Here is a 15852-nt window from a genome sequence, read left to right on the forward strand (position 1 = left end):
GGTTTTCTGTAAATATTCCTTAAACTTCAGGCAACTATGCAGATGCAAAAAAAGATTGCGCATGCGCATTACAACCTTTGTGTCTGCGCAATCTCAAATTGTTTATTTGTTAAGATATTTAATAGTTATATAACAAGAGCGCGAAGTTCAATTTAAAAAGATGACATAAATTTTATTGATCAAACTGAATAAGACGGTGAAATTATTTTATGAAGCAATTAGGTAACATAAGGCAGGAATTTTATTGTTAGTTGATTTCCACCCTCTGCAAACCAGTCTTAGAAAATAGGTGACCCACTTGATTGCATCCCAAAGAAATTTAATCCCTCAATGGGTATTCGTTTGTGTGTATAACTTAAGGCACGTTCCAAGAAAACATTAACTGTGCATTTAGCTTATAATAGAGGTTTTAGACTTTATTTCTAAACAGGTAAAAATATCCGGAATTACCGAGAAAAGAAAAATATTATTTGTATTTTGTTGTAGAAATGTAGACCGCATGAAAAATAAAACTTTAACAAACGTTTATAAACTCGCCAAGAAAAATATCGTAAAATGTCAAACAAATTAGCATTATTCCTCAGAAGTGCAAATAATTCAAAGTAAAACACACAAAATCTCCAAAAAATGTCCCATTCCTCAAAAATGGGCAAAAAATGCACCAACAAATTGCTGTCATTTGATTCAATTTATCCTGAAACACGTTTATATATAACGGAGCAATGTCTTAGACTTTCAGAAAAAAAGATACAAAATCATCAAAATCCTAGCCCTATATAATTATTACATTAGGTACAATGAAGGTACGCCACTGGCCAAGAAACGCTGATGATGACGGGGGAGTTTCAAGCATCCATCCTGGTGTGGACTGTCTCGACAATGGGTTTATCGTACGGCAATACTTCAAAAATCTATGTTTTGAATCAAAAATGCCCAGGCATTTTTTTCTTGTGGGAGTACCTAGAATCGAAAGTCTACATCAACAAGTCGCGAACATTAGGCAAGCGGTGCGAGAGGCAGATGACAGCCAACGCGAAACGCTCTTTCTTTTTGAATGACATCATCTTGAAAAAAATTTTTTTACATAATGGAAACTCCCCATAACGAACAGACAGACGGGCAGATAGACGGACTGACAGACGAAAGGACAGACGGACGGAGAGACAGGCGGACATACAGACGGGCAGTCAGGCGGACAGACATACGGACGGACAGGCTGACAGACAGGCAGACAGCCGGACGGACAGGCAGACGGACAGACAGACAGCAATACAAAATTATAAACGATCTTAATAAAAAAAATAAAAATAGTAATTATACACCAAGGTAGAGAAGTTGATTTTCTTAGAAGCGAGGCGATGAACATGAAAAGTCTTCTCTACCGTGGTTTATATATTATTTTATTCACTACTAGCAGATGAACTGTTTTAACACATAACGGGCGATCAAAAATGAGTTGCTGTCGAGTCGCCTTTGGAAGTTCAAGTTAAGTACGATTTCCCATGTAAACAAAAATTCCAAAGGTAACTCGACAGCAACTCATTTTTGATCGCATAGTATTTAAATATCATTAGAAAACACGATTTTGGCGATTTTAAGTACCTATAATAGATTAAGGTACTTTTACAAGAAGGCTGTGTCTTTGACATTACATTATTTGTAAGTCGCATTTTGCGTGTTTCGCTAATTGCTGTTAAATAAATATGGATAGCGAATTTTCGTGCACTCCTCCAGACAGACGAGAGGCAGCAAAAAGCGTGGCCGCTAACGACCTCTTGCCTGAAAAATCAAAACATTATTACAATAAAATTTATTTAAATTTTAAAGAATGGTGCCAAACAAAATGTGTTTCACAAGATAGTGAAAATGTTATGTTGGTGTATTTCGAAGAATATCGCGTACATTAATTGTGTGATTAATTATAATTTTCAAAAGTAAGTGTTCAGTTCAATAAAATCCTTGTTTACTTCATTAACATAACGTACAACGATAGTTATTTATTTATTGCCCCTAATTATAGGCAACCCAAATGTCAAATTCATTATCATAGGAGAGAAATAATCCACGAGGTAGAGAAAAATAAAATCTAGGATCGAATACCAGCCTACTAATTATACGTTGTAATGCTAGTAGTGAATAAATAATTTTTTCTCCAACCACCTGAATAAGACGCTATTTTGTGACAGTGTTCGGTACCTAAAATTGACGTTTTGCGGATTAATCGCTTTCACCATGGCAACTGTACAAAAAGTGGATACTTTTGGTCCTAGTACCAAAAAGAAATTGACCTTGAAAGTTGGCCAATTAAAAAATTACAATCACGGAGATATGTCACATTGACATCGTTTTACATTGCAGGTTGTAAGATATTTCTATACATACAAATCAAATATTTTTGCATATTCAATGCAAATAATGATGTTACCTATACGTATGTACCTGTATTGAAAATGATTTACGCTCGCTATTTTTATTTAAACCATGTGTAACGTAATTTACATATTCCGTGAACGTAATTTTAATACGTATACAACCCGCCGTCGCGCGTAACGCCATCTACTTCAGACCCATTGCACTATTATCTGTCATTTTGAATTCAAAATTTGAAAAAGTTAATTGCAATTAATTTTAATTAAAAAACTGTATGGTAAGTTTTTTATTTCAATACAAAATATAACAATATTAATTGTGTATACAATAAAATGACTGAAACTGATAGCGACATGGATTGCACTCCGCCAGAGATTATAGAAACGGCAGAACATGCTACCTCAAGATTTGCTCCCTACAAAGTCGCGAGAGGTGAGAAGGAAGAAGTAAGAACGAATAGGCCATAAGTTAACCTAAAAACTGGAGTGGCATGACACGTGAGGACAAGAAAGCAGAAGTTCTTATACTATAGTAGTGAAACTGTGACTGAATCTAAATTCGAATATAATTTGAAGTAAAGGGGGTTGGAGAAAAAATTTTATGTTTTATTCGTACAAAAAATGCGTTTTCGGGACTCGGAAGGTTGCTGGACTCCGCTAACGCGTCGTCCAGCAACTATCTTCCTCGTCCCGAAAACTGACATTTTTTGTACTAATGAAACAAATAACTATTTTGCACTCCTTCGTTCTAAATCGCGTTTTCCCAATAAAACACGAACGTCAATTTTACAATTGACTATCTACTTTCGCGCACTAGTGCCTAAAAATTCAACGAATCATTCCCTGTAGTACACGGGCAAAAATAAGCTTAAACCAGAAGTTTTGAACATGAAATTGACATTTTAAATTTCTAGATTTCTACTTTATCGGCATAGAGGACTTGATTTTTTCAAAAGAATTCGATTTAACTAATCCGTGCAAAAAATAGAATACATGTTACGTGCGTGAACAGTGTTTGCTTGAGTCGCGCGACATGCGTCGCTCGTGCGCGTTGCGCACTCGCGGCGTCAAACTTCGCGCTCGTCTGCAAAAGAACTGTTCCCGCACTAATAATGTAAATAACTATTTCTAACCTGTCCGTTTCTGACGAATTTCGAAACACGAAGTACTAGATTTTCAAACGGTTAATTAATAAGTAAGGTTGCTCTTGACAACGTGCGCGAAACCATCAACAATCAAAAAAAGTATTTCGCACACATGACAAAGTTGAACTTAAACAGTAAATTTAATTAACAATCGGTTCAGTTGTAGAAAAAATATTGTATATAACGCTAGCGCGAAGTTATTTCGCGCATTTGACAGATATTTTGACTCGGCTACGCCTCGTTAAAATACCGTCAGTCTCAATGCGCGAAATTGAACTTCGCGCTCTTGTTATATAACTATTAAATATCTTAACAAATAAACAATTTGAGATTGCGCAGACACAAAGGTTGTAATGCGCAACTTCTCGAAATTCGTCAGAAACGGACAGGTTAGAAATAGTTATTTACATTATTAGTGCGGGAACAGTTCTTTTGCAGACGAGCGCGAAGTTTGACGCCGCGAGTGCGCAACGCGCACGAGCGACGCATGTCGCGCGACTCAAGCAAACACTGTTCACGCACGTAACATGTATTCTATTTTTTGCACGGATTAGTTAAATCGAATTCTTTTGAAAAAATCAAGTCCTCTATGCCGATAAAGTAGAAATCTAGAAATTTAAAATGTCAATTTCGCATGTTCAAAACTTCTGGTTTAAGCTTATTTTTGCCCGTGTACTACAGGGAATGATTCGTTGAATTTTTAGGCACTAGTGCGCGAAAGTAGATAGTCAATTGTAAAATTGACGTTCGTGTTTTATTGGGAAAACGCGATTTAGAACGAAGGAGTGCAAAAAATTATTTATTCACTACTAGCATTACAACGTATAATTAGTAGGCTGGTATTCGATCCTAGATTTTATTTTTCTCTACCTCGTGGATTATTTCTCTCCTATGATAATGAATTTGACATTTGGGTTGCCTATAATTAGGGGCAATAAATAAATAACTATCGTTGTACGTTATGTTAAGGTTTGGATTTAGAGAATATAGGCAACTGGTGATGCACATGTAATTCAATGGGGCGTGCATTGCCTCTGAACTTCATTCACCATTTCATAAGCAAGGGGTGTATATGATCGGAAAAATATGTATTAGGTAGATAGATGTACAGAGCATAGTTTCCATACAATATAAACTGATATTTTGTCCATTAATATATGTTTAAAAAATCTAGAAAACATGCGTCAAAAGAGTTCATAGTTTAGGAATTAATTGCAAAAATTAGGGAGCATTTTCAGCAATACGAGTGTATGGGATCGGTAGCGTGAATACTTATCTATATTTTGGCAATTCATGTGAAGCTCAAAAGTTTTCATAAAAAAAGTGGTGAATGAAGTTCTGAAAAATGGGCATGTAAACTGGAGAAATGGAAATAAACTACGCAACTGTGACTAATATCGCGGTCAACAGTGTAGCTTCTTTCTCACAGAGGGTGCCACCAAGAGTTTTATGAAGTCAGTAAAAAATACGATAAAGATATGAAATAGGTAAGCGTCTTTATTTTGCGATGGAGTTGTTCTTACTTTTTAACTAGGCTAGTACTGTGTAATGGGGATAATAAAAGACAAAAAAATACGAGCAAAAAAAACTAGAAGGCTATGTAAGTTGCCTATGCTAAATCATTTAGCGATTCTCTTTCAAGGTTGGACAGAGCGTGCGTGTAATAGTAGAATTTGCTGACAGCAAGAAAAAGATCATTCACTGGTATATTTTTATTTTGTCAACTACTTGCTTCGAAATTTATTTGGTTTCTCTTTCCTATTCATTGCAAAAGGTACCTCCTCTACCTATCGTTTTATGAAATAAATAATAGAAATGGGGATAGGTAACATTCCTTTACAACAAATATCAAAATTTTACGTTATTTTTAGAACAAAGGGCTGTTGTATATTGTTGTTGATGTCTGGCAAGCTGCGACCTTGTGTGGGTGTTTATTTGTAATAAGATTTGTTTGACCGTCTTCCTTATTCTTTATCTTTGCTTATTGCAGATTAAAATACCGTAATTTATAATCCATACCTTGTTGCAAATTAAATTTTTTGAACTTCAATAGTACCATTGAATAAAGCTCTTTATTCAATGATAGTACCTATTACATATTAGTATTAGTTTAGTGTAATGTGTAATAATTGACCTATACAGGGTGATTCAAATTCGAAGGCCACCATGGGGATCTCGGGAACTGTAAGGGATAGGTAGGGGTAGTTTACATTTGACAAAGTTACCCTTGATGGTAACATCGTTGAGTGAACTCAATGGTAACATCATCTATTTTTAATAAGAAATAACGTTAATTCGTAAAAACGCAAGAACTACTTACGTACGTTACTTAAGACAAAGGCAAAAAAAGATATTTTACAAACATTAAAAAATTGATGTGTACATTTTTGAAATCAGAACAAAATTCTCTATCAAATGACACAAAAAGTAAAAATTACTTCCATAAGAAACAAAGTTGATGATAGTTAACCGGAGACGAAACGTCAAACTTCAAATTTAAAAGTAGCATCTTGGGAAAAAAGTGGCCATAATAATGTGTCATTTATTATTAAATATCTTTGTAAATAACTTCAGTAAAAAACAAAAACGATTTTCAAAATTTCGTTTTTTCCGGATATCTCCGAAAGTAGTCAGAATTTTCAGTTCCAAAACTTTTTGTTAAGCATCAACATACACAACTTTGCCAAATTTACTACCTACCTATCTCTTACAGTTCCCGAGATACCCATGGTGGTCCTCGAATTTGAATCAGCCTGTATATTACTAATTTACAAAACACCATCCCTCGAGTGTAAGACATGGGGAACAAATGTATATTTAGGTATAAACGGCTAAAAAATTTAAAAAAAAATCGGTATATCGTATGTCCCCGGATTGACTTTACAAGAAGAAAAACTTTTACTATACTTTTTGACAAAAATGCATTCTCCATAAAAGCTTTTGCTTGTTCTAATTCGAAATTTCCCTACCGTTTCAGAGAAAAATACAAAAAAAAACGAAAATATGGTTGAACTTTTTCCAAGTCCTAAAAGTCAAAACGCGTCTCTACTGTAATAACATTTCGTTAGTTACAAAGTCTTCGTTACCTGTTATTTGAATAGGCACTAGGATCGTTATAAGTGTAACAAACACACTTCGTAATGACATTGAATAAAAACCTCTTTATTCAATGGTAACAATGAAAAAGAATTGAATTTCCAAAGATGTTTTCTTAGAAATGTCGGCGTTTTACCGTTAAGTGAAGGAATCGAGAGTTTTACTGAGGGCCCTTCCAAACAAAAAGCCCCTGTCGCCACTTGTGAACCAATTTTACGACCTTAATTTTGAAAGTCCCCATGCCAATAATTACGCGATTTTTACTTCATACGTTACGTTACAAGCGGTTCATTATTCTCCTCAAGTTATGTGCGGTAGAGAGCTAATTATAATTTTGTTAACCTTGCAGTCTGTAAGGAGCCGTGAACGACCTTGCGTTTGTGTTTTGTATCTTCTTGTCGTCTGGTTATGCAAATCAAATTGCATTTTTAAAGCTCCCTCTGTGTTGTTTGGGGCCCACTTAAAGAGAGTATAACGATTTAAATATTTGTATAGAAAACTGCTGTAGTTACGCTATTCATTATTAGGTACCAGCACAGTCTAACGAAAAAAACTTTGTCCTTTACTATGGGTACTTCTCTTTTCACACAATCCCAGCCTTAATGAAGTAAACAAGGATTTTATTGAACTGAACACTTACTTTTGAAAATTATAATTAATCACACAATTAATGTACGCGATATTCTTCGAAATACACCAACATAACATTTTCACTATCTTGTGAAACACATTTTGTTTGGCACCATTCTTTAAAATTTAAATAAATTTTATTGTAATAATGTTTTGATTTTTCAGGCAAGAGGTCGTTAGCGGCCACGCTTTTTGCTGCCTCTCGTCTGTCTGGAGGAGTGCACGAAAATTCGCTATCCATATTTATTTAACAGCAATTAGCGAAACACGCAAAATGCGACTTACAAATAATGTAATGTCAAAGACACAGCCTTCTTGTAAAAGTACCTTAATCTATTATAGGTACTTAAAATCGCCAAAATCGTGTTTTCTAATGATATTTAAATACTATGCGATCAAAAATGAGTTGCTGTCGAGTTACCTTTGGAATTTTTGTTTACATGGGAAATCGTACTTAAGAGTCTTCTGTACCCACTGCACCCAATGTAAATTTCCATAAGAGCGCCCGCCATAAAAACTCTATTTGTTTTTACAAAAACAATTTTTTTAAAGAACTATTTTATAAATTTAGACCTTTATCTACAAAATGTTCGGACTATTTTTTTTTTAAAGTTTATAGCAACTGAATACAGATTGTTTAAAATTTAGATGTTTCGCACCGATTATTGCGCTAATCTGTTTTATTTTTTTACTCTCGATCAAGACGATTTATGGAAAAAGTAAACCGACAGTTTTTTAGATAAATTACTTCTAAACATGACCCCAAAAAATGAAATCATAATTTTTGTAAATAAAGTCTGTATCTTGGGGGGCGTTAAATCAACAATTTGAGTGTAACAAGTGGCGCCGCTGCACAGTGTCGGTGGGAACTAACTAAGGACCAAGACAGGAGTTGACAAAGCAAGAATATCATCTTATCTCTTGCAGCTATAATCATCTATACACTATAATGTAAAAAAGTTGCGCTTAGGTAAAGAAGACTCTTAACTTGAACTTCCAAAGGCGACTCGACAGCAACTCATTTTTGATCGCCCGTTATGTGTTAAAACAGTTCATCTGCTAGTAGTGAATAAAATAATATATAAACCACGGTAGAGAAGACTTTTCATGTTCATCGCCTCGCTTCTAAGAAAATCAACTTCTCTACCTTGGTGTATAATTACTATTTTTATTTTTTTTATTAAGATCGTTTATAATTTTGTATTGCTGTCTGTCTGTCCGTCTGCCTGTCCGTCCGGCTGTCTGCCTGTCTGTCAGCCTGTCCGTCCGTATGTCTGTCCGCCTGACTGCCCGTCTGTATGTCCGCCTGTCTCTCCGTCCGTCTGTCCTTTCGTCTGTCAGTCCGTCTATCTGCCCGTCTGTCTGTTCGTTATGGGGAGTTTCCATTATGTAAAAAAATTTTTTTCAAGATGATGTCATTCAAAAAGAAAGAGCGTTTCGCGTTGGCTGTCATCTGCCTCTCGCACCGCTTGCCTAATGTTCGCGACTTGTTGATGTAGACTTTCGATTCTAGGTACTCCCACAAGAAAAAAATGCCTGGGCATTTTTGATTCAAAACATAGATTTTTGAAGTATTGCCGTACGATAAACCCATTGTCGAGACAGTCCACACCAGGATGGATGCTTGAAACTCCCCCGTCATCATCAGCGTTTCTTGGCCAGTGGCGTACCTTCATTGTACCTAATGTAATAATTATATAATATAGGGCTAGGATTTTGATGATTTTGTATCTTTTTTTCTGAAAGTCTAAGACATTGCTCCGTTATATATAAACGTGTTTCAGGATAAATTGAATCAAATGACAGCAATTTGTTGGTGCATTTTTTGCCCATTTTTGAGGAATGGGACATTTTTTGGAGATTTTGTGTGTTTTACTTTGAATTATTTGCACTTCTGAGGAATAATGCTAATTTGTTTGACATTTTACGATATTTTTCTTGGCGAGTTTATAAACGTTTGTTAAAGTTTTATTTTTCATGCGGTCTACATTTCTACAACAAAATACAAATAATATTTTTCTTTTCTCGGTAATTCCGGATATTTTTACCTGTTTAGAAATAAAGTCTAAAACCTCTATTATAAGCTAAATGCACAGTTAATGTTTTCTTGGAACGTGCTTTAAGTTATACACACAAACGAATACCCATTGAGGGATTAAATTTCTTTGGGATGCAATCAAGTGAGTCACCTATTTTCTAAGACTGGTTTGCAGAGGGTGGAAATCAACTAACAATAAAATTCCTGCCTTATGTTACCTAATTGCTTCATAAAATAATTTCACCGTCTTATTCAGTTTGATCAATAAAATTTATGTCATCTTTTTAAATTTTTATGTCATTTTTGGGAGATTTTTAAGTCACAATTGCATTTTTTATTTTGCATTTTTGCTGATTTTTAACGTCCTAGCCCTAGTAATAATATTATAAATGAACAGAAAAGATATGAATTAGTTATTTATGTATTAAAGGGGTAGCATACCCAAAATCAAAAAAATTGTAGAAGAAAATCTAAGAACAAAATTTCAAGTTTTCTACGATGAGTAGTTTTCAAATTATTAACGATGAAAGGTTGAAAGACAGAACATGTGACGTCATCCCGACATCGTGGGTGCGGCGGCGAAAACATAAAATTTGGGGATACTGCCCCTTTAAGGGGAAAAAAAGTGATGTTTATATATGTCAACCAGATAATATTTATCTCGTTAAAATAAACAAAGGAATGTGCACAAGGTCATGGAACCTGATGGAACCCATCATATGATTTAATTTAGAGTATACACATTGAATATTCAAGTATTATATCCCAAGTGCACGCCAAATACCGTGCACTCGCGAAATATTCAGATCTGGTATTTGGCGTGCACGAGGGATATACGGGATGACTATTGCCCGACAAAAATTTTGCATGATAAGAAGAATATAATGTTTGTTTCGATCCTTTCAAAGACATGGTTTTTCAAAAAGCATCATGAAACCGAAAATAAGCATGGGTTCAGTTACAAATTGCCATTTTACAAATTGTAATTTTCGTTAATACAATTTAGAATTATTTATGTAAATTTCATTTTAGGTATTTAAATTTACACATAAGCAATACCCGCGGGTATTGCACAAGTGCATGAATACTCAAGGAGTCTGTTGCTAGGTGATTTCTGTAATATGCATTAATATGATTGGTTGAAATTTTCTGAGAGCAATAGTCAATGGTATACACAAACCAATTATGTAATTAGATAGTACCACCTATTCGACACGATGTGGCAGCACAATTTATTTTTACCCATAGATATATAAATACATAGATACAGCCATACCCCAACATAGTTCAAAAGGACGTACCATCTATTACCATCACTTTCGGCACATTAATTACGTATAGCGCTATCCTTTATAGAGGTACCCTGAGCATGGAAGACAAGATTCGCATTATTTATTATAACTGTCAATCAAATTGTTAGCACAAATCACACAGAAAATTATCAGATTTGAGACTTTACAACATAAATAAACCGCCTTTTTATTTATTTAAATCGCATAGCAGCAAGAAATGTTACATTTAAAATGGAAGATGTTACTTATAAAGCTGGCAAATGAAGAATTTGAAAAAATTACACCTGACAACTGGAAGAAAGTGTGTGAACATGTGGAAAGTGATTAATTTAAAAGAGAAGTTATATTTGGTTGATGTTGCTGAACTTTATAATACCTAAGTGTTAATAATGACAGTGATGATAAATTTCATCTGACGATGATTCGGATTGTGAGCTTTTACAAACGTAATGAATGTTCACTAAATGAGTATTATCACCAATTGGATATCATTGTTAAGGTGTTGTATTTATTTTAAATAAATGTACACGTGTAGCTTACTTACTACAATTAGCACTATAATTTCAAAAAGAAACCCCACCGAATGGACATATGCCGAAAGGTAGGCAAGACGCGTAGCGACCAAAATTTGATATTGCACGCACACACAGTCTAAAAACTCGTTTTCCTAAGAATATTGGACGGATCCTTCTTTGTGATCATGATACAAACGCACTGCATCAACATCATATAGGCCAAAATAATAATTGGAAACGAATTCACTTCCTGTCGCAACAATTTCCTTTACCATTACGCCTAAAACCATGCAATTAAAATTAAAATGTTGAACATAAACTTTACTTACTTACGGTTTTTTTGATATTCTGCAAGCCAGCAATGAATTCAATGCAGCACATCATGCCAAACAGGGTAAACATTATCCCAAATTTGAATGGCGTAGTTCGATGTAATAAAACTATTTCAGGAATAACAATTATGGACGCGTCTATCATTATGGCAAGCACTAATGTTATTCGTATTCAATTGATAACGCAATAATTACATAATATTTAGTGAAAAAACCGCCCATCATGTTTAGGGCGAATATTTTTAGTTAGATTGGATTTCGCGCTATCGTGAAATGGGTCAACTGTCACATGACTTATGGGACGCGCTAAGTTTGTTTCAAGCGTCCGATTCGCGTACGACATAGTGGTTAATGCAATAAAAAGAGATAGAACATGTTTCATCTTGGTTAGAAAGTAATGGAGAGATGTACAAATTTCTTTGATATGTTTTTTAAAAACCGAGGTACGTTTGTTAAGGATGGCTGTATCTAGGTATTTATATATCTATGTTTTTACCATCTTTGGATTTTACATAGATTGCCTAATTTCAGAAATGGTTCAATTTTTTAATTCTGAATAAAGAATCCTTAACAAAGAGAGGCTTACTTATTCGTTGATGGTAATGTGGCAGTATATGTAAATTATGATGCAAGGTACACAATTTAGTCAATGAGTTATTACACCTTTGTTTAATAAAAAATAAGTGATGAAGTGTCAATTCAAAAATAGGTTTCTTGCTTCATACAGAACTCACATTTTACCACCAAGCAAGTCAAATACATTGATGGTCTGATATAAATCTCATTTGGTACCTGGTACATGAAGAGAGCTTCACCAATTTATGTTAATTTATATGACCAACATACTTGCATTTGACAGGTTTCTCAAATTCAATTTAAACAAATTATACCTAATTTAAAAAATATGGTGCACTACATTAAGTCCTGTACCTACTGGACTGTACTGCAGTTTCATTAATACAATAATCACATCATTTCTGCAAGTGTATTTTAAGTTAGAATACAAAATTTCAGATTAAAAATACATGTTTAAGAAAAAAAATTACGGAATATTTGCTAAGTAATCTTTAACATGGGATGGGTCTAATCTTTTAAATCCAGAAGCATCACAGATTCCCACTTCAATATTGTCGGCAGTCATTTGCCCCTCAAAGCTTTCTTTTAATGTTAATATAGCAGTGTGTACAGCATCATCCAGTTCCAAGTCTTCACTGTACCTAAAAAACAAAAGTACTGTTTTGGAAAACATATTTTTTTTTATTTAAAAACCTTTTCTCCAAAAATGTTTTGCCATTAATAAAGTTCTTGCCCATTGCTGTTGCTTTCCACGCAAAGTAGGCACCAGAAGGATCACATTGAAAAAGGTACGGTCTATTGTTATCCCAACCGCAAATGAGTAACGAAACTCCAAATGGTCTTACTCCCCCAGATTGTGTGTATTCCTGCATTACTGCTGCTACACGTTGGACCAATTGAGCTGTTGGTATTGGCTCGTTATAAACCAAAGTATATTGTTGTGCAATTTTTCTTGCTTGTTTCACTAAGAGTCGATAATCCGGTCCCATACCAGAATACACCATTCCGATATGCTGCGTAATCATTTCAACTTTATGCACGCTGTGTTCATCATAAAGAATCGACTTATGCTTATTCTCTGTAGCAATAATCACGCCATTGGAAGCTATACAGTACATAAATAAGTGCGTTATTATTGAACAACACAAATTACCTTTAATTCCAACCGAAGGTGCTCCAGCAGCAACTGCAGCCAAGGCATATTCAATTTGGACAAGTTTCCCCGAAGGGCTGTAATAAAGAAAGTGAAAGAAATGATTAATGAAAAATTGCATTTTATTACCTGAAGGTCGTTAATGAGAAACTGTATCGTTCTGAAGATGCCATAATTACAACGAACGAGGAAATTTACTGTAAATGTAATGATGATAAGCACAAATGTTATAGTTTAGGTTATGTTTGTAGATGTTAAAATAGAAAACTACATTTCAATTTTCATGGACGCATCGATTGTGGCCAGCGTCATTCCATAGGCGTAACAAAATGAGGGGTGCGTTATGAGTTGCACACATATTCGGAATGTCAAAGTACGTGCCAATTATCAAAATAGCGAGTCGTAATCTTACCCTCTAACATGTTTTTTTTTTCTTTTAAGAGATAGCAACCAATAATTTTAGTATACATTTTAACTAATAACATCAAAACCGTGCTCGTTTATTTACCAACGTATCAAGGGAGTTATACAGTGTGTAAAGCGATGGGGTATACAAGAGGGATTTTTTTAAATATTGATTTATGAAAAAAATGTATTCTTCATATTTTTTGCTTGCTTTGAAAGTACCAATAAAGTTTCGTGTATAACGGAAATAACGCCCGAGGCCGACAGAGTACACTGCAGGTACAGCTCGAAGGCCTCCGGCCGATATTTAAATCGCACAGTAAATCGGGGGATTTATCACGATGTTATGAATCATACCAAATTTATAGAGTGGTTAGAAAATCAGCTTATAAAAAAAATTCACCAGCAAACTCAATTGTGGTTATGGTTATGGATAACGCACGTCGTACCGTACCATAGTGTTCAAATAAATAAGTTTCCTAGGGGAGTCTATCAAGCCGACACTGAAAACGTTGACTTACCCTATACTTACCGTTGGCAACTCTGGCAAGAAACTACAAGCAGAACCACCTACCTTTCAAGTCGAAACGTTTTAGATTCCCGGCACTTTTGAATTTGGGTGACAGTCGGTTCGATATGGGTGGCACGAATGGACTCCTACGTTGTGTAATCGGTTCTTTTATGTGTTGGGACGTGAGACATAATCGGGAAGGGAATTAAATAAAAGACAGAACTTTTGTGCGTAAGAAATGACAAAATCAAATAAATATATTAACGCACACACAAGACCATGCCAGGGAAACCTTCTACGGGACTAAAACCCTGGCATAGGCCACACAAATACATGAAATAAATCACCTACAGCAATAAAATGCAAGAGAAAATACACATAAATAAAACATCTCAAATTGTGTGATAAAAATCAGATAATCAAATCAAATGCAATTAAACAAGTTCATAAAATCAAAATACACAAAACATCATAAATGCAGTGGAAAACATGATAAAGTCAAATCAGTACAAAAACACATCAAAATACCTGTATGATCAATAGAGATAACACAACTCGTCAAATAAACAAATTGCATGTACATAGGAAACATGTAAATGGTGTGGCTCTACTCCATCCTTCAGTTAACATAATTTAATTTAACACGAAAAGTACATGTGAGAATGCCATTGGTCAAATAGCAAGTATTCATGTGAAAATCGATTATCGCTCAAACAGAACATATTTTAAATAGAGGAAATGTTACTGAGAGGGCCCCCATCTCATATTGCGAGACACAGAAATGCAGCCTGCATGAGACGAGCAGGTAACAGATACAGCGACAGGTCGAACTGTATTAGGTATCTACTCCGCGGAGACAGAATAACCCACTCGCACACACAAACATTGAAACATCAAATAAGAGAGCCCCCCTTTCGTATAGCTAACGCACAGAAATGCAGCGCGCCACGAATCAGAAAGTAACAGATACAGCAAACCATCAAACTGTATTAGGTACTTCCCTCACGGAATAGTTACGGGTCAATCGAACAGAGCAACATCGCACCGATAATCAACTCCTCGTGAATAACAGAACTAAATACTTAATTAAACAAAATAATGGCACAATCATCTGTACAGTATTACAAACAGGATTCATATAACGGTACTCGAAACAAAGGCATGGAGTACGCCATGATTCAGATATCGTAGTTTATGCAAAATCAGCAAAATGTAAATAATATCAAATTTAGGCAAGAATTCAATGATTAAATAGCTAGTACAAGAAAGAAATAAAATGGTTACTACCTGTAAATACACCTTCAAAACACCATCACCCAAAATAATCAAGAATAATAAAAAACCGGGAAAGCGTGTGTCTTCTGTCGGCCTCGTCGCCATCTTCTTCCCATCTCCTCTAGCTTCGTTACGAAAATCCCCTAGTATTCGGCACTTAGACTATGAAAGAGAAGGGACCCGTAATAGAGAGCGCGCGCGTGAAGCAAATTGCGATCATACTGCCACCACCAGTGGCACACGCTCGGGTATTACATTAAGAAATTACAATTTATTTATACTGCCATCATGGTATGATTAACCTGTGTGTACAGTTGTCGGGCATAATATGGGGTTCTTATTTAAATAGAGACAAAAAATGCGATAAACGTAAACATACGACCCAACTTTGATCGTTTCGGAAGCTGGGTGCGCGATATAAGTGCAATATTATTGAAAGTATACTTGCATACAGTGAATTTTTTTTTAATGCGAACATAGGAGTTTGCATGGAATGTAATTTCCCTATGTTCGAT

The 15852-nt window shown here is 35.0% G+C and overlaps 1 protein-coding gene across 1 annotated transcript; it reads right to left on the reverse strand.

Moving 5' to 3' along the window:
• Positions 1-12383: 12383 nt before the first annotated feature.
• On the reverse strand, positions 12384-13432 carry LOC116163714 (proteasome subunit alpha type-2). Its single transcript, XM_031477806.1, has 4 exons — positions 13276-13432; positions 13147-13223; positions 12687-13098; positions 12384-12634 (listed from the first exon to the last, which is right to left on the reverse strand). Exons 1-4 carry the CDS (start codon positions 13317-13319, stop codon positions 12460-12462), a joined length of 708 nt encoding a protein of 235 aa, XP_031333666.1. The 5' UTR covers positions 13320-13432; the 3' UTR covers positions 12384-12459.
• Positions 13433-15852: the final 2420 nt, after the last annotated feature.

This window comes from Photinus pyralis, unplaced genomic scaffold (assembly GCF_008802855.1).
Source record: "Photinus pyralis isolate 1611_PpyrPB1 unplaced genomic scaffold, Ppyr1.3 Ppyr1.4_LG2, whole genome shotgun sequence".
In the NCBI taxonomy this organism is placed as follows: domain Eukaryota; kingdom Metazoa; phylum Arthropoda; class Insecta; order Coleoptera; family Lampyridae; genus Photinus; species Photinus pyralis.